At 43.0% G+C, this 20,292-nt stretch overlaps 1 protein-coding gene across 1 annotated transcript in view; it reads right to left on the reverse strand.

The window, feature by feature from the left end:
* The window catches only part of DIP2 (disco-interacting protein 2), a 611,941-nt gene that overhangs the window by 164,294 nt on the left and 427,355 nt on the right, over nt 1–20,292 (reverse strand). The window contains exons 8-9 of the mRNA XM_080266752.1: nt 16,851–16,970; nt 15,355–15,599 (exon numbers count right to left, since the gene is read on the reverse strand). Coding sequence (XP_080122878.1) covers nt 15,355–15,599; nt 16,851–16,970 — 365 coding nt within the window. The remainder of the gene's footprint in view (nt 1–15,354; nt 15,600–16,850; nt 16,971–20,292) is intronic.

A 20,292-nucleotide genomic window follows, 5' to 3' on the forward strand; every position in this document is an offset into this window, starting at 1 on the left:
TTAGATCAGATAATGAAGGTAACGGAGAGGGTTTTAGAAGGTATGATTAGGGAAAGAGTGAATATTGATGAGATGCAGTTTGGGTTTATGCCAGGTAGGGGGACCACTGATGCCATATTCATTGTTCGACAGTTTCAGGAAAAATATATTGGTAGGAGAAATGATCTTTATTTTGTTTTTGTTGATTTGGAAAAGCCTTTGACAGAGTCCCTAGAGAGGTGGTGAAGTGGGCAATGAGAAAGCTTGGCTTGGAGGAGTGGCTGGTTAGGGTGGTTATGGCTATGTATGTAGGTACTCACACCCAGGTAAGAGTGAATGGAGATTTAAGTGATGAATTTTCCATCAATGTTGGTGTGCATCAAGGGTCAGTCTGAGAACGAAAGGGAGGCGGAGGAAAGGTTTAGGAAGTGGAGAGATGGTATGGGGCACAAGGGTTTAAGGGTAAATGCAGATAAAACAAAAGTGATGATATCTAGGGTTGGTGGCGGTACTGTCAAAGACGAGAAAGAGTGGCCATGTGCAGTTTGCCACAAGGGCGTGGGAAGTAATTCCATCTTGTGCGGTGTGTGTGATAAATGGGTGCATAAGAGATGTAGTGGTATCAGAGGTAGACTGCGAGATAATGCTGATTTTATGTGTACACCGTGTCGGGGTGAGCAGGTGGAGATTGTCAGACGTGAAAGGATTGAACTTGCTGGTGAATCTCTTGAGTGTGTGGAAGAGTTTTGTTATTTGGGAGACATGTTGTGTGCTGGAGGTGGGGCTGGAGCTAGCTCTGTGGCTAGGGTGAGAAGTGGTTGGAAGAAGTTCAGGGAGCTCTTGACTCTCCTGACATTGAGAGGACTCTCCATACGTGCTAAGGGGTCTTTGTATGCAGCCTGTGTTAGAAGTGTAATGCTGTATGGTAGTGAGACCTGGGCAGTGAAGGAGGAAGATATTCGCCAGCTCAGACGTACAGAAATGACAATGATTAGGTGGATGTGCAGTGCGTCCCTGCGTCCAAGGCCTGGAGGGGCTGGGTTTACGATGGAAGAGTTGAGAGGTAGGATGGGACTGGAGTGTATTGGTGTTGTGATGAGGAGAGGTAGATTGAGATGGTTTGGACATGTGGAGAGGATGGGAGATGATAATTGGGTGAGAAAGGTGAGAAGTGTTAATATTGAGGGTGGGGTTATGAGGGGTAGACCGAGAAAGACATGGGACAAGGTCATTAAGTGTGACCTCAGGGTTAAGGGACTGAACAGGGAGGCTGCAATGGATCGTGCAGCATGGAGAGCCGCCATTAGGTGACCAAGGCTGACACATGCAAGCATGTTGGGGCCTTTAAAAACGAAAACGAAAACGATTACATTTCATGATTTTCAGATTTTATTTGTTGGTTTTAGTGAGTTATTTACAGGTGTTAGGCTTGGGTTAGCTTCTTTTCAGCTGTTAGGCCATTTAGACTGGTTTTATACTGTACTTGTTTTTGGGCTCATTTGGGTGGGCTTTGGACTTAGTTGCGGGGGAAACCCAAGGCTCAAAAATGCATCCCATTACTTTACATGTTAAATCTACCTCGATTTACGATACCCCACCTAACGATGGGTTTTCACCTAACCAATTGCATCATTAAACTGGGGTATACCTATATGGGTATATCTCGATTTACATGAATTTATATCGCACGTTTTTAAAATACAGCAACACGATGTAAATGATCTTTCTTTTTGTTTACAATGCACATTTTTCTTATAATAGGCCAATTAAAAAAAAAAAAAAAAAAAAAAAAAAAAAAAAAATCACGCAATGGGACACTTCATTCTGCGCCCTCTAGAGATCTTGCACCGTCTTCCCACACAGGAAGATGAAAAAAGCCACAAAACAGGCATTAACTGCTGTACCAGCTTCATGTCAATATCACTGTGCAGCTTCATCAGTGTTTTACACAATTATTTCAATAACTAACTTACCTTTGTCTGTTTCATCATGGCCTCCATGCGTCTTCCTACCTCTGGAGTTAATGAAAGTGCAGTGAAGAGGAGCAGGAAGTCTTTAAACCTGGGGCATAAGATTGAAGTGTTTGATTGCTATTATAGCAGTCTCAAAACCTGGGGCATAAGATTGAAGTGTTTGATTGCTATTATAGCAGTCTCAAGACATCAGTCATTGTACAGAGTATGGGTCTCAATGAGTGCTTTAAGAACTACCCAGACCACCATGATAAACATCTTTAAGAAAAGCCAGGGCCAGCCGCCGGATGCAAGTCAGAGCAGGAGACGGATTCGGACAAGTTGTTGTGATGTGAGCTGCCTGTGCCTCTCCTCTCTATCTTCACAGTAGTTACCCACAGTTACCGAGTTTATGGGTGGCAGAGGAGGTCGCTTACTAGGAATTCACTTACTGTGAATACATAAACTTATAGGAAAAATTACATATGGGCAGCACCCCCCGTCATCACCAACCCTTGAGACTCCTGTCAAACCTAAGTATTGTACCGTACAGGGAAACTAAGACATTTCACCTAATATAAAGTATACCAACAAGATTATGGCTTTATTAAATCAACAAGGATATGGCTGAACTAAACCAACAAGAATATGGCTGCTCACCTTAACCCAAGAGGACAACAGGCTTGATGAAGTAAGAAGGGGATCAAAGGCAGGGTGAGGAACCTACAGTAGCGTGCACCTCCTGCACCACCCGCCACACCACCTTCCTCACCACTCTCGTCAACAGCATTTTCGACACTTTCACTAGCTAATGCACTCACTTCATTCATAAACCCTTCAAAGTCTATTTCTGACACCTCTGACAAAGCATCATCCTCTCGATCCTCCCCAGGATATGGTTCTTCTGCTGTTGAAGGGAGTGATTCCTCACTTTCTTGAGGCCGCAGGTAATGAGTGATGAGGGTTTGCTTCCTTCTATTAACTTCCTAGTTGTGCTTGTCTGTGTAGTAGCGGAAGGTTCTGTCCAGTGAAGTCATCACCTCCTCCACTCACAACTGACGGTGTTCGATGTCCTTGAATTCTTCCCTGAATTTATCTATGGCACACAGTACCTGGCTGATCTCCATCATCAACAAGTCTCCACTCTCCATCACTGGTGGTGCTGGCTGTTCTGCTGCTGTCTCCTGCTCTGTGTCAGCCTCGTCCACTCATTGCACAACTTCCTGGGGATCCTGCTCCACTGCTGCCGAATGTAAGCCACTGATCTCCTCCAGTGTGACGCCCTGAACCCGGGCACAGCTTGTGCAGTTGTGAGAGTGGCTGCCTCGGCAGCAACCAGGGACTGAAAGCTGCTTGCTGGTGTGATGTCACACAGGTGAGGGACAAGAAGGCGGCAGGCATGGTTAATTGTTGCATCGGTGATACCTGTCCAAGAAGGCATCCTTGAGGTTGAATGACTGCCAAAAAGCCACTACGCTCTTATCAGGAGTTGAAGCAGTCGGTGGTGCGGGTGCTGTGCAAGGAGCGGGTGGAGCGGGTGGAGCAGGTGGAGTGGGTGACAAGTCCCAACTGTCTTCAGCGTCCATGACATCACTCCCAATGGTGTCCAGGTCAAGAATTGCCTGCAGTGCCTCTGTGCTGTCGGTCTTGCTGCAGAGGTGGTTGTAGAGGCGTTGGTGGTATAGCTGCTTCATCATTGCAATCAACTCCTGGTCTAGCGGTTGGATGAGAGAAGTCGTTCTGGGTGGCAAAAAAAACGATCTTGCAGTCTCTACTGAGATCTGCTAGGCAGGTTGGATGACTTGGGATGTTGTCGAGGATGAAGAGCACCTTGAAGGGGATGCCAAGTTCCCTGGACTTTGCCTTGGCATCAGGGATAAAGTGCTGCAGCAGCCACTCTGACATGATGCTGCTCATCATCCAGCCATTGGAGTTGCTGTACCAGTACACATCACTATCATCCATGCAGCAAAGATTCTTGTAACATCTGGGCTGTGCTGCGGTATGAACCACAACAGGCCACATCTTGTCTGAGCCTGATAAGTTCACGGCGAACATGATCGTTATCCTGCTCTTGTCCATTTTTCTTCCCCGGGCCTGCCGCTGATGTTTACAGATATAAGTGGACTTCGGCACAGCCTTGTAGTATAGGGCCATTTCATCAATATTGTAAATTTGGTGCTTGCTGTACCCACCCTCGTAAATATCCCCTTTAGAATGGCTGGACAGTCCTCAGCTGTCATTTCATCTGCTGATGCATACTCGCCGGTGAGGTGAATGGGACGTAGCTCCTTCCTCTTCACGAACTGGCCTAGCTATCCCACGGAGACTTTGAATGGTTTCTCGACATCAAGCTTCTGAGCTGCAGCTTTGTAGAAAAGCTTTGCCTGGTCCCTGATGTGGCGTCCGTTCAGTGGCACTCCTTCCTTCTCTTTCCTCATGATGTACAGTGCTCGTCAGAAGTATCAAGCGCCCTGCGTCCCTCCAACGAAACAAACCTTTCAACACTGAAAAAACATCTAAATAATTCATTATATTTACCTTTAATGCTTGGTAGGGTATCCTTTAAGGTTCTTCACGGACCTGAGACGTCATGGAAGTGAAAAGGCGAGGTTCCTCAGGTGCTGGGGTGGTATTTTTGCCCAGGAGTCACGAATGGCTGCTTCCAACTTAGGCAGAGAGCTCACGTCCTTCCCTTGGAGATTCTTCTTTACGAGGTACCAGAGGTTTTCTATCGGGTTGAGGTCTGGGCTATTGCCTGGCCAGTCTTTCATGAAGGAGACCTCACAGTCACGAAGCCAGTTGGTGACCGATTTGGCTTTATGAGCAGGTGCACCATCCTGCTGAAACACTCGTGCACCTGTGAGCTCGAAGGACTCAGGTAAATGATCACAAAGAAGCTCCAGGTAAATGTCCTGATTCACTCTGCAGTTCTTGGGAAGCACAACAGGCTTCCCCAAACCTTTCCCAGAGAAACAACCCCATACCATAAGTGAATCAGGGTGTTTAACTGTGCTCTCCACGTAACGGGGGTCAAGTGGGTCACTACCTTTGCGCCAGTACACTCGCACTCCTCGATTACAGGTAACACTAAACGTTGCCTCATCAGACCACAACACTGACAACCATTGGTCCTCACCCCAGTTAAGGTACTTGTTAGTAAAGGCGAGCCTATGAAGTCGCTGGTAATGTGTAAGAAGAGACTTTCTCACAGGCCTGTGACTTGTATAACCAAGTTCATAGACTCTTCGAGACATCTGGGCTATTGCCTGGCCTGGCTTTATGAGCAGGTGCACCGTCCTGCTGAAACACTCGTGCACCTGTGAGCTTGAAGGACTCAGGTAAATGATCACAAAGAAGCTCCAGGTAAACATCCTGATTCACTCTGCAGTTCTTGGGGAAGCACAACAGGCTTCCCCAAACCTTTCCCAGAGAAACAACCCCATACCATAAGTGAATCAGGGTGTTTAATTGTGCTCTTCACATAACGGGGGTCAGGTGGGTCACTACCTTTGCGCCAGTACACTCGCACTCCTCGATTACAGGTAACACTAAACGTTGCCTCATCAGACCACAACACTGACAACCATTGGTCCTCATCCCAGTTAAGGTACTTGTTAGCAAAGGCGAGCCTACGAAGTCACTGGTAGCGTGTAAGAAGAGACTTTCTCACAGGCCTGTGACTTGTGTAACCAAGATCATGGACTCTTCGAGACACATGTGCACAGAAACCTCATCAAACACTTCTGGGTTGCTCTCCTTAATTTTCCTTGCACTCACACGAGGATTAGACTCCACTGCATGTTTTAACACATTAACAGACCTAGGGGAAGTTTTCCTGGGCCTACCAGACCGCGGTTTCTTTGTAGGAACGTCACCACTATTTTCCACTCGAAAACGGGCACACCACCTCTGCATGTCGACCGAGCCACACCAACCAAATCACAAATTTCCTTCGTGGGGTGGCCTGCCTCCTTTAGAGCAATGATCTGTGATATGATTTCACTTGAAAGTTCAATGGTAGGGGCCATAACAAAGTGGCGAAAACCAAAACACTACGGGACACTAGATAAAAAATGGTGCAAGAAGAGAGGGAGGAGCGGCGGAGTTCCTCTCTCTCACGCAGCCCGTAGGCAACTGAGGCAGGAGCCAACCAGCACGCAGTAAGGCCTCAAGCTGCCGTGATGTCATGTTAGCGGCCCAAACATCTGGCTCAATTTTTAGTACCAAAAAAGGGTGATTCTTTTTTCGCCAAAAATATTGCGTGCCCTGACATAGGCGCTCGATACTTCTGACAAGCACTGTATGTTGCCAGGTACTGCTCCATGAGAATTACTGCCCAGTTGGTCAGCCTGCTTCTCCTATCAAGTGCTGCTGTCCCATACATGTTAACAGTTTTCTTTATGGCCTCCCTGTTCGTCCATACTGTCTGTACCGTCGATTCCACCAAGCCGAGTTCCTTCCCAATGGTGGTGTTACCCTTGCCCTTCTCCTTTCTCTTGATAACTTCCATCTTCAGGGCAAGGTTGATACACTTCTTTCTGGATGAAAGAGTAGACATCCTGGCGTAGTACAGCGATCACGGGAACATTTGTAGCACACAAAACAATAGCCTCAGAGTTGATGAGAACGTAGCTGGAACAGCGAGTGTACCCACTGTGCGTGCCTGTTTCTTCTGCTGGGCCTCTCTCTCCACCCTCCAAGCGGCACATTGGGCATAACATCATGAATGCACATCATCGGCGTCCCAAGGTGGACAGAATGTACGAAACCGTTGGCACTTCTTGGGATGGCAATGTCACGTGCTCGAGGTAACCCCAGATTTGGGCCATTCTTCACTGCCGTCTCGCCTATTACGAGTTCAATTCACGTCACTATGAAAAAATACACTAAAATTAACAAAAATATTGGTCCTCGCGTACAATGAGATTCGCGTACTGTGAGCTTGCGTACTATGCATACCTACTGTATGTGTGCATAATTCATTTGTAATTAAAAGTATGGAATTATCATATACGGTAACTGTATTTTATTTACTATATAGTACTCTAGAAAGTTCACAGACCCTAACTCCTTCACTTAACATGTATTCTTATAGGAAAATTATTTTTAAATTACACAACTTCTTCTGTAACACAAGGAACACAATACAGCAAGCTCGCCCCCAATGCGTGGGTTTCGTTCCTAACGTGGCGCGTTCGGCGCGAAACCGCGTAAGTTTCAACTACTCCTTATTTTGCTCCCTAGATTTCCTAAACGTGGTCTTTTGCTGTTATCTGCCATTGGTAATCAATATGAAGCACTTTAAGTGGTTAGAAGGTTTATATAATGTTATAACTTACAAATACAGTACTGCACAGCAAAACTTCAACATACAAATACGTAAACACAAGGCAATTATTCCGATGCCGAAACCAATCGGCGTCAGAATGTTGCCTTGTGTTTACGTATTTGTATATTGAAGTTTTGCTGCGGAGTACTGTATTTGTAAGTTATAACATTATATAAACCTTCTAACCACTTAAAGTGCTTCATATTGATTATCAATGGCAGATAACAGCAAAATACCACGTTTAGGGAGTCTAGGGAGCAAAATGGTTTCGGGACTATTTGCTGTCAAGCCAGTTCGCAGTCGCAACAATAACAAGACAACATAGACTTTGATGGATCCCCCTGAAATATAGTTATTAAAGTATTGATTAATTAATAATAAGTATATTTATAATAGTACTGATTAACTAATATGAGTATAATTATAGAATGACGGGGAATCATCCAGGGTGCGAATTGTCCTGAGGGGGAATTGATATGATGGCGAATTGTCTTGGAACCAACCAATCGTGTGTAATCTATGAATCAGGTTAGCTGGTTACAAGGCTTTATTTAATGCTTTAACTTTCTTTAAGTGCTTTTACTTACAAGTGCATACCAGAATAGTAAATATATAACTTACAATTACAGTACTGTGGAAAAGCAGTACAGCAAATATTTAGCACACAAAAAAAAAGGTAATATTCTGACGCCTATCAGAAAACTGGTTATAAGACTGTATTTCTTGCTTAAACGTTATTTAATAATACTTTAACTTGCACATAAACTTACCAGAACAGTACTGTAAATATTTAACTTACAAATACAGCACTGTGGAAAAGCAGTACAGCGAATTACATCACGTGATCAAAACAAACCGTGCGTGCTGAGCTGATGTTCAAGGATTTGGCCTTTCAAAGGCCTCTCTTGCGTAAATTTATAGTTTTCGTAATGGTTCTTCAATCTTACGTTGTCTTATACATATCCCAGCACTAACCGTGCATAATTGTGAGCACATTCGGCGAGATCATGTTCGGGGCGAGTTTACTGTACTCGTGTAAATCGAGAGGTACCTGTACTTACCTTTTCAAATATGCAAGGAAGCAAAGGTAGTAATCTTTCACACTTTTCCCATGAATAAAATTACTGTATAAGTACAAAATCAATGTTAACACATCATCAACAAATCCTTTTTGTATTTTACATACACCCACACCCCATTAACCAGCGCATCAATAACCAGCGCTTCGTTAGACCGAAAACAAGAAACAAGGGAGCATTCCCACAATCTGAACAATTTGAATGTCCATCGCCTCACTAGTACGACACCCTGCCTCACCAGTCCAACACCCCACCCCTTCGGTCCAACACCTCGCCTCTCCCTATGTTTGAAATGAGGCTCTCCCGGTCCTCCATTCCTCCCTCCATCCCCTCTCTTCCCCCCCCCACCCCATCTCCATCCCACACCAAACTCAGCACTACCAGACATGTCTCCCTTCCTGTCCCCCTGCCTTCCTCCACCCCTGGTTATCTCCCTCTCCATCCTCCCACCCTCCCCCACCCCTACTTACCTCCCATATGTGTGTGTGTGCGTGTGTGTATTTACCTATTTGTAGTATACAGGAATTGAGCAATGCTTGTGTTGTCCTGTCTCCATATCCACATTTATCATGTCTACCTTTAAACACATGAATGTTTTTCTCATGCACACCTCTTCATCTAAGTCATTCCAAATATTTATGTATTTACCTAATATACCTAAAGGTGATATACACGGAATGTGCTATGCTCATGGGTTTCTGTCGCTGTTTCTCAATAAGTCGAATTTAGCTTTAAACTCGTTTAAGTTTTTAGACCGGACGATCTCTTTGTCCAGGCTATTCCATAAGTCTATACTTCTGTAAGGAAAGCTATATTTCTTGATATCCTTCAAGCAGCTTGACTTTTTCAATTTCATTCCGTGTCCTCTTGTTGCTCTCTTATCCCATACAAACAGATCTTCTCTGTCAATTTTATCTACTTCCACCATGGTCCTGAACACTGCAATCATGTCTCCCCTCTTTCTCCTTTCCTCTAAGGAAGGCAAATCCAGCTTTTCCAGCCTCTCTCTGTATGACAGGTCTGTCAGACTGGGGACCATCTTGGTTGCTGTTCTTTGTATTCTCTCAATTTTGTTTATATCTTTCTTTTTGTGTGGGGACCACACTACCGCTGCATATTCTAACCTGGGGCGGATCATGGCCACTATCAATTTTTTCATCATCTCCTCATCCATATAATGAAATGCTACTCTTATGTTAGTCAAGAGTTTATAAGTCTCTCCAACTACATATCTTGTTAATGTGCTAATCTGGTGACAAACTATCTTGGACCAGCACTCCCAAATCTTTCTCTTCTCTCATTTTTGTGATTAATTCATTACCCAACAAATAATTCAGTGATGGCCTCCTGGTACTTTTACCCATTTCCAATATTTTACATTTCTTTACATTAAATTTCATTTCCCACGTCCGGCTCCAATCATGTATCCTATCCAAATCCTCCTGCAGCATTTTACAGTCCTCCTCAACCTATACCTTCCTCAAGATTTTTGCATCATCAGCAAACAGACTTGCATAACTCTTCACTCCATCTACCATATCATTTATGTAAATCAGGAACATCACTTAGTGATGGCCAAGGTAGAGCTGCAAAGGAAGTGGTTGAGGAGACGAAGGGGAAGACAGGAGGAAGCAGCTCCTGTGAGAAGAGTGGAGAAATTGCAAGATAGTGAGAAAAGGACAGAGTATAAGAGCATAGTGGAAGAAAGATTGGGAAGGTATGAGCTAGAGCAGATGGAAGGGGTGGAAGACGTATGTAAGATATTCACGGAAGAGATAGACGCAGCGTGTGAGGCGGTTTGTGGAGTGAGGAGGAGATGCAAGGGTGTGCAAGGGACAGCATGGTGGAATGATGAGGTGAAACGAGCTGTGGAACAAAAGAAGAAGGCATATGGTGAATGGTTGGCGAGTAGAGGTAGGGGAGAAGATGAGAGAGAGAAGAGAGAGGTATATGTGAGCAGGAGAAGGGAGGTTAAGAGACTGGTGAAGGAGAGTAAGAAGAAAGTGGATGAAGAGTTTGGGAGGAATCTGAGTGTGAAATGGAGGGAGAGTAAGAAATTGTTTTGGAAGGAGGTAAAGAAAGTAAGGCAGTGTGAAAGGGGAAATAGTAGGGGAGTGAAAGATAGGAATAATAGATTGTTGGTGGAGAAGAGAGAGAAATGGAGGAGATGGAAGGAGCACTTTGAGGATTTGTTGAATGTAGAGAGTGAGAGCAGTGTGAGTATAAGTGGTTGGGGAATGGCTGGGAGAAGAAGAGATGAGAGGAGGGAGGAAGAGATCAGTAGGTCGGAAGTAGTGGAAGCGATGAAGAAGATTAAGCTGGGAAAGGCCCCAGGAATTGATGGAGTGTGTGGTGAAATGCTTAGGTATGGGGGTGAGATTGTTGTGGTGTGGATATGGAAGTTGTGTAGATTGGCTTGGGAAGAGGGAAGGGTTCCAGAGGACTGGAAATCAGGTATAATTTTTCCTCTGTACAAAGGAAAAGGGGAGAGAGAAGTATGTGGTAACCATAGGGGTATTTGCCTTCTTAGTGTGACTGGTAAAATATATGGTAGAATACTCATTGATAGGGTTAGGCATATGACAGAGGAGCTAGTTGGAGAAGAACAAGGGGGATTTAGGAAGGGAAAAGGGTGTGTAGATCAGATATTTGTTCTAAGATGTTTAGTGGAGAAGTATCTACAGAAGGGAAGGAAAGTGTATGCTGCCTTCATGGACTTGGAGAAAGCTTATGACAGAATAGATAGGCAAGGTATGTGGAAGGTATTGAGAATATATGGAGTGGAAGGGAAATTGTTAAGTGTTGTGAAGAGTATGTACGAGGGAGCTAGGGCTACGGTGCGAGTGGATGGTGAGCTGAGTGAGTTCTTTGATCTCAATGTAGGACTGAAACAGGGGTGTGTGATGTCTCCATGGCTGTTTAATATATATATGGATGGGGTTGTAAAGGAGGTGCAAGGTAGGGCAGTGGATGTGGGGGTGGCCCTAATGAATGAGGGTGAGATTTGGAAGCTTCCGGTGTTGCTGTTTGCTGATGATACAGTATTGTTGAGTGAAGATGAATGGGAGTTGCAAGGTTTGGTGAATGAATTTGGGACAGTGTGTAGGAGGAGGAAGCTGAAAGTTAATGTAAACAAAAGTAAAGTTATGGTGTTTGAGAGAAATGAAGTCACAGAGTGTGCAGTGAGATTGGATGGTGAGGATATGGAGAATGTGAGTGCATTCAAGTACTTGGGTAGTGTGATGAGTAAGGATGGAACTTTGGGGGATGAAGTACGTGAAAGGGTACAGCAGGGAAGAAAGGTTGTTGGTACACTGAAAGCAGTGATGAGAAATAGGGAGGTGAGTATGGAAGTTAAGAAGTCACTGCATGATGGTATTGTGATCCCTACCCTGACGTATGGAAGCGAGGCGTGGACCTTACAAGAGGGGAACAAGTCAAGAGTGAGAGCAGTGGAAATGAGTTACTTGAAAGGAGCATGTGGAGTGACGTGGAGGGACAGGTTGACGAATGAAGAAGTGAAGGAACGTTGTGGGGTAGATGTGGATGTGGTTGAAAAGATTAGGAGAAATACACTGAGGTGGTTTGGACATGTGAAGAGAATGGAGAATGAAAGACTGACTAAGAGGGTGTATGTAGGTGAGGTGGAGGGAGGGAGAGGGAGAGGTAGACCGAGGATGAGGTGGAGGGATGGAGTTGAGAGGTATATGAGGGAGGGGGGGGTGAGTTGGGGGGAGGGGAGTCAAATGGTGGGTGACAGAGTGACTTGGAGGCGTTATGTCTGCGGCCACCCTTTGCGGGATTAGGGCGTCGGGCTATAGATAGATAGATAGATAGATAGGAACATTACTGGCGCCAACACTGAGCCCTGTAGGACTCAACTTGTTACTTCCCTCCATCCAGACATCCTATCCTTTATTACTGTCCATATTCCTCTGTCTCTCAAAAAGTCTCTCATCCATTCCAGGAGATTTCCCTTCAGTCCTCCTATATGCTCTAGTTTCCACATTAGTCTCTAATGGAGTACCTTGTCGAAGGCCTTCTCCAAATCTAAATGCACACAATCCACCCAATCGTCTCTATCCTGTAGCAAGTCAATCGCTCGAGCAAAAGCTCAACAAGTTGGATTACATGACTTTCCACTTCTGAATCCAAACTTACTTTCAGCCAAAATATTCATCTCTTCCAGATATTTTATCCATCTGTCTTTCAGGATTCTCTCTCACAATTTTGCGTCCATGCTGGTTAGGGACACTGGTCTATAATTCAGGGGTTCTTCCCTGTTTCCTCCACATTTGCCCTCTTCCATTCTTGAGGCACTTTCCCCTCTTCCAGAGAACACACAATTCAACTGTGAACCTTATCTGCCAGTTGTTCTCTGTATTCCCTCAGTACCCAATTAGAGATTCCATCTGGTCCTGGGACCTTCCTTACATCTTGAGTTTCCAGTAATTTATACACTTCCTCTACTTCCACTTTTATACCTCTCTTCACTACATTTCTAGTCACTCCCTCCCCTTCCACAAACTCCTTTTCATTAGTGAAATCCAATTGGAAACATCTGTTCATTATTTCAGCTTGCATTGCTGCATCTTTATAGACCTCTCCTTCTGCTTTCAGTTTGGTGATTCCTTCCTTTTGTTTCAATTTACCATTCACAAATCTATTAAACAGTTTGGGTTCATCCTTACCTTTGTCTATTATACCTTTTTCAAAGTTCCTTTCTTGCTCTCTACATATTCTTATATATTCATTTCTAGTTCTTTTATATTCTTCCTTTGTTCTGTTGTTACCTCTCTTTCTCCAGTTGTTCCATGCCATGTCTCTCTTTTTTTTTTTTGCTATCATATACCTTCTATTAAACCACTCCTTTTCCCTGTTTTCTTTCCTCCTTAATCTTGGTACATATTCTTCCACTCCCAAATTACAGAGGTCTAGAAAGATATCTACTTCCTCTGTATCTCTCTTATTTCTCTGAATTTTCTCCAATCCACATTTTCGAAAAATTTTCTCAATCCTGTAAAGTTTGCTTTCCCAAAGTTGTATCTTCCCTGCCTATAAAGCTCGTCTCTTGGCACTATGTTCCCTATTATCATCTGGAACTCACTGACCACATGATCACTTTTTCCTAGAGGGCACAGATATTTCAAAAGATTCTATTACATCAGGTTCTTTGGTAAACAGTAAATCTAATCTTGCTAATAAGTCCTCACCTCGGAATCGTGTCATTTCTTTGACTCACTGTATCAGCACATTATTCATTATTATACTTAATAACATAGTGCCCCACGAATCTTCGCTACCTCCTGAATCCCATTCCTCCCAGTTCACCTCTTTACAATTAAAGTGTGTGTGTGTGTGTGTGTGTGTGTGTGTGTGTGTGTGTGTGTGTGTGTGTGTGATAATGGTCAGTGAGTGATAGTGGTGAGTGACTGAGAGTGGTGAGTGAGTGAGTAACCGGGAGTGGTGAGTGAGTGAGTGAGTGAGTGAATGACAGTGGTGACTGAGTGAGTGATGGTGGTGAATGAGAGAATGAGTGAGTTAGTGAGTGATAGTGGTGAGTGAGTGAGTGAGTGCATGATAATGGTGAGTGAGTGAGTGCATAAGTGATAATGGTGAGTGAGTGAGTGAGTGAGTGAGTGTGAACGCATTAGTAAGTGAGAGTGCAAGAGTGAGACTAGGGGAAGGGGGAGGGGGAGTAGGGCTGTTTGGCTTTCATGCCTCCTTTCCTATCCCCCCACCCTCCCCCACCCCCACCTGTATCCCTCCCCCACCCCTGCTTGTCTCCCTCCCCATTCCCCTGCCCTTCCTCACAATCACATGGCACACTGCCAAGCTGCTATGTTGCCCTGAAGTGGGATTGAACACTGCCCGTCCCACCACCCTACCTTTCTGCATGTGATATTTGATGTGCCATTGTTAAGCAATAGTACTGTTTATGAGGATAATAACATTACCTATGGTGTTTCTGTGTCAGTCTCTATTGACTGAGTATCGTATATGAGAGTTTGGATTTGGGTCTGGAATGCATCTCTGGCTTTTCTTCCATACCGTATGGGGGAAAACTGCTTCGATATCCAACATACTCACTGACCGAACACTCCCACTGGTACACAACACTGCCAGATATTGGGGTATGGGTGTATTGTACTGCTGTAATTTGTTTGCTGCTTGTTGCAACATTATCATCAATCATGCTAGCCAGGAATTCTTTCCTGTTACTGATAGGGAAAAATTGAATTTCATCATGGGAAAACAGATTTTCTATATAACCCTTTCTTCATGGAGTACCGTAACTGCAGAAAAAAAAAAAAAAAAATCAGAGGAAAGCAGCACTCTGTATACAGGTTAACTAAAGCCAAGATAGATGTGAGTGGGCAACTGAAGAATGCAATCTCTCTCTCTCTCTATTGGATTTCATGTGACCTCTTCCAGCTCCCACCCAATCTCTCGCTCTCAGTCTCTTTCTCTCTCTCTCTCTCTCCATGCAAAAGCATCAGGTCTTTTTTGAGGGATATATATATATATATATATATTTAACCCATCAGCTCCAAGAGTTCCTGTGCGAGGGATTTGGCTTGGCATACCGCCCTCCACCTATCAGTTCATAGTCGCGAAGCTCATAGGTCCCTACCCCGGGGTTCCCTTCTTTATTAAACTTTGAAAATGTTCAGGTCCATTCTGTACTGAGGACATTGGGCACTAATGGGTTAAAGATTTGTTAGCGTTTAACCCATTAGCTGCCAGAGTTCTTGTGCGAGGGATTTTGCTTGAAGGGTGCTAGGTGTGCCACCCTCCACTTATCAGCTTATAATTGCGAAGCTCACACATCCCAACCCCAGGGTTTCCTTCTTTATTAAGCTCTGAAAATGCCCAGTTTCGTACTTTATTGAGGACACTAGGTGCCAATGGGATATATAATTAGATATAATACACACACACACACACACACACACACAGAAGTGTACTCTAAACCTTACCCTCATACTGAACATACAGATATTGTACTTACCACCAACTGCTCCCCTCTGGCTGGTGTCATGACCATGCCTTCAGGTTTAGGTGCATTTGGGTCCTTGGGATTTGCTGCAATTTCCAGATCCTCTTCATCATCTAGATAAAACTCAGGGAGAGGACGCCTCTTTGGTCTTTTGAGGGTATTAAGCAGCTGCTGGATTTTATTTGACACCTTCCAACGGCCAGTCCCACGCCAGTTCTCTGGAAAATGGTAGAGTACGTCTCGCCAACCATCCGAGTCTAGGCGTGAGCAGAGACGGACAGAGTGCACCATGTTAGTAAAGGAGCATATCAGCTTTCAGGGCCTCACCAGCTGGGAATGATTAACTAAAGCTATTGTGATAACAGTATAAAATTAGAAGATGTGAATGCTGAATGCTACTACCATATTAAAGGTAAGCGTGAGTGGATAATAAGAGTTACACAGTACAGTAAGATAACTGAATTGTGAAATAGCAATTATCACTGAACTATCCAGTATTACTGATTAAAAAAAAAAAAAAAAAAATCCTTCGTAACTAACATATTCATAAACTACATAAAAACAAGAGAAATGAGCATGACTAAATTTAAACACCATATCAGTTTTTTAGGCAAAATATAAGATGAACAGCAACATAATTTCTGAAGTCTACACTGAACAAGTACAGCTGGCATACATGTAAAAAAACAAGAGGAGATGTTAGTCAGTCTGTTACCAGCACTATAACTACTGCTCGATGTGTAGCTTAGAGGAGGCATCTGAAATTGGGTGCAAAGACAATTACAATACAGTGAACAAAATTACAAGACTTACAATGATGTGTCCAACTCAAAAGCTAAGTCATGCAATAAATTACATGGAGTTATAGTGAATAATGAATAATATTTGGACTATCTACAACTGAAAACATTGATTAAAGGGACAAGAATAGAGTTTACCCTTGAACACACAACCATACAATAAGACCAAAGGATGTGTTAATACAAAAAAAAATAAAAAAATAAAAAAATAAAAAACTGGTTAATACAGTGCTGACACTAGTAGGTTATCAGGCTTTACTGAGAAATGCTTTTCATATGGTTTGCAGGTTAAGAACATCTTCAGCAACGTCACCTAACTAACTGGCAGTCCAGAGTTTTAGAAAAAATATTTCTAGTACAGATTAGATAGGATCAAAGGCTGTACAGTACAGTGCTCATGATAGCACTCAGGTAAACAACAGCTATTGTGTAAAAGCTTAGTGAAATTGCAGCCTACATGTTATGTCTTCAGTAATTGTCATTAAACAGAAAAATTATTTCATATACACACAGTACAAGTCATTTGCTCATGATTAGAAGTCTACAGGTGGACAATTTAATCAGACATGCCTTGTTATCTATGCAGTGAACACAGTTATTTAAACATTTACTTGCTCACACAATCATTAACACATTCTTGGATACATTCTATATAAGTCTACATTTTACCACACTCAGGGAAGGGGTGATTTCCTTGCATAAACTCACCAACATCTGATGATGACTGTCTGCCAGGAGGAGGAACAGAGTATCGAGTGATGCGATCATCACGAGGTGCACGGTTGTTACCCCCACCTGTATTGTTAGTCACATCTGGTGGCTGTGAGACTGGTGAAAAGGGAAAAGGATTATTTTCTTTATAATTAAAAAAGTAGTGAAAGCAACAATGAAAGTCAAAATGGGGAAAGCCCCAGGAACTGATGGAGTGTGTAGTGAAATGCTGAACCATGGGGTAGAGATAGTAGTAGAATGGTTATGGAAGATGTGCAGACTGGCCTAGGAGGAAGGTAGAGTCCCATAGGATTGGAAGTCAGGTATAATTATTCACCTGGACAAAGGAAAAGGGGAAAAAGAAGTGTGTGGTAATCACAGGGGCATTTGTCTTCTTAATGTAACAGGAAAAGTATATGGTAGGATACTTACTGAAAGAGTTAGGGACACAACAGAAGAATCAGCTGGAGAAGAACAGGGAGGTTTTAGGAACAGAAGAGGTTGTGTAGATCAGATATTCATTCTTAGGTCTTTAGTAGAAAAGATTTTAGAGAAGGGAAAGAAGTTGTATGCAGCCTGCATGGATACGACAGGGTGGATAGGCAAGGAATGTGGAAAGTATTAAGAATATATGGAGTAAATGGGAAGTTGATGAATGCCGTGAAGAGTATGTATGAGAATGATAAGGCTGCAGTGCATGTGGCCTTGGAGATAAACAGTTAGTATCAGAAGTATCAATATTTAGTATCAATATTCTGGTAATGATACAGCCACCACTAGTGATTATGTAAGCCACTAGACCACAAAGGATTATTGTACACCAACCAGAGGCTACTAGGCTATGACACCTGTCCGCCATTCACTGGGTGGTAAGTACTGCACTGTACTTAATTAAAATTCTTTTTCCAACCTGTCTTCTTCATTTATTTACTTGTTGATATGCATTGTTTTCTGCATGTCCAGCATTATACTGGATATTCCCATGTGTATTTTGATGTCCAAATAACTGAAAGACCTAAGAACACTGCCACAGTTAGGAAGGGCATGGTAAATATTCATAGGGTACAGGCAAGGTACAGGTTGGTAGTGTATTGATTAGTAGCGTATTGCTCCAAATCTGGATTCTGTTCGAGTATCCTAGATGGCTCTATTATGACGGATAATCGAGAGATTACTGTATATAAATTTTAATACATTTTAAATATTTAAATGAATAATTTATGGTGTTTCATATCTTTAAAAATTTTAACATTTCTAGTGTCATTTCTTTGATATATTTTATCTGTCACTCATTTAAAATATTTTTCAGTGCTTTAAAAGTGTCACTCCTTTGATACAGTATTTTTTTCATTCCTTTGAAATGTCACTTTCCTGAACAGAACAATGTGAAGAATCAAGTGACTCAAAGAAGAATGGTAACCAGTGCTGTGCATCTCTGATATGCCATTACGGGACTGAGTATGGTGGTTGCAAGAGGGTTGCATGACGACTGTTACTCTGAAGTCTTTGATACAAAACAGTAAACTGGGTACAAAAGCTTTGTGATGACTGTATGAGGAATTACTGGTAGGCTACAGTGCCTGCATCAGTGCTGTAGTTATGGGGGAGGCCTAGGGGGGTCCAGGCCCCCCAAGTCAGACCCTTGACCCTCCCCCCCCCAACACTGGCAGCGACCCCACCACAATGTCTAGAATTGGGCCCCCTCAAAATAGGGCTTGGCCTCTCCTTGGCCCCCTCATTTGTCAACACCTTGCTATGCCATTGGCCTGGATTAGCTTATGGGTGTCAGATACTGGTACCATTATGACAAGAGCATGTGCTTAGTGACAATAAAAGAAACTAATGAAAAATACATAAAGTGTACAGAAAGGATGGGACAAGAAGTATTGAAAACAGTGATATGTAATTAGGATGACTACTGATTAAAAGATAGATGTGTATGTTTTAATTGTATTATTACATAAGGGACCTGAAAAAGGTATTAAAAAAGGAATATGCAGTGAACTTGAAGGTAGGAGTCCTGAAGAGAAAAGGGACAGAATGCCAAGATGACTTGCTATGGTATGTGACTATGTGCCAAGGCATGTAAGGCATGTTACTGAATACACAATGAGGAAACAAGCAAACTGACAGCTACCACAAAAGTACTCTGAGAGTGATGTAATCAGGCCCCAAGTTCATCTGACACACGAACTCAGTGGGGGATAAGGAGAGAGTTTAGACATGTTTGTATAGCCAGGCAGTGGAGGAACCTTCTTATGTAGGTGAAGCTGCATGATGCTGTCCTTCTCTATCACCAGTACTACACAAACACACATTGACAAATGCATGGCACCACAACCAATCAAAACATTAAGCTAAATGATATCCTCCACAAAATTTTAACAAATATCCATTTCACAGAAACTGTTTTTCCAACAGAGAGATGTGATCACTTGGCTACTCTATGATTTGGCCACCATATTTCTCTATTTTAGGGCCAACACAAAGATTACTGGAAAGGTTCATCTAGTAACTGGATCTCTGCAGTATACTGGATTTACATTATGCTAAGCCTGGGGCCACAACATCAACTACATACCATATTTCCCAGCACATAACACACATTTTGTTAACCCAGAAAATTTCTCTCAAAGCATGTCCTGTGCATTATACAACGAAGCTACCTATTTCAGTAGGGAAGGAATGGGCAACAAACGAACCCAGAAGTGGCTATGTCTTCCTCAAACTGATGAAAACTTACCTCTGAATTATTTTTAATCCTTCATAGTCTCATAGCTGTGTTTACACTAGGCCTATACTATTATGTTATCATCCATCCATCCATCCATTGCCAGATGCCATGTATCCCAAATGGGGTGGCCAAGGGCTTAGAGTTAATTGTTTTACAGGGAGGGGCACTAATCCTCCACCAACCCCACATGACACGTCAGTGAACAATTCTTCAATCTTTATCAAAGTACTGTAGGGGCATCAATAGTTTTTCACATGACTGACAATCATCTGAATGTTTTTTTTACTGCCAACTCTATGGACAGTGTTGCCAAACAGAAACCTTCAAACGTGCTTAGCTCAACTTTAAAACACGCTAAACTAGCACTACACCGCTACACCCTTATCAGTCAGGAAAGTCATCTTCTAAACAGATTTGTCTACTAACCTTAACATCATAAATAATGTAAGTTACATGAGCATCCATAAGGAAGTAGCAATTTCCTTTGCTTTTAAGTAAAGAGAACACAAACTCTTCCCTTCCTAAAGCCTCCCTGTTCTTCTCCAACTAATTGTTCTTTCTCTAACTCTGTCAATAAGTATCCTACCATACACTTTTCCTGTTATACTAAGAAGACAAATGCCCCTATGATTACCACACACTTCTTTTTTCTCTTTTCCTTTGTACAAGGGAATAATTATACCTGACTTCCAATCGGTGGTAGGT

This window comes from Coenobita brevimanus, chromosome 22 (assembly GCF_032717465.1).
Source record: "Coenobita brevimanus isolate Jiangsu-jjx chromosome 22, ASM3271746v2, whole genome shotgun sequence".
Taxonomy (NCBI): domain Eukaryota; kingdom Metazoa; phylum Arthropoda; class Malacostraca; order Decapoda; family Coenobitidae; genus Coenobita; species Coenobita brevimanus.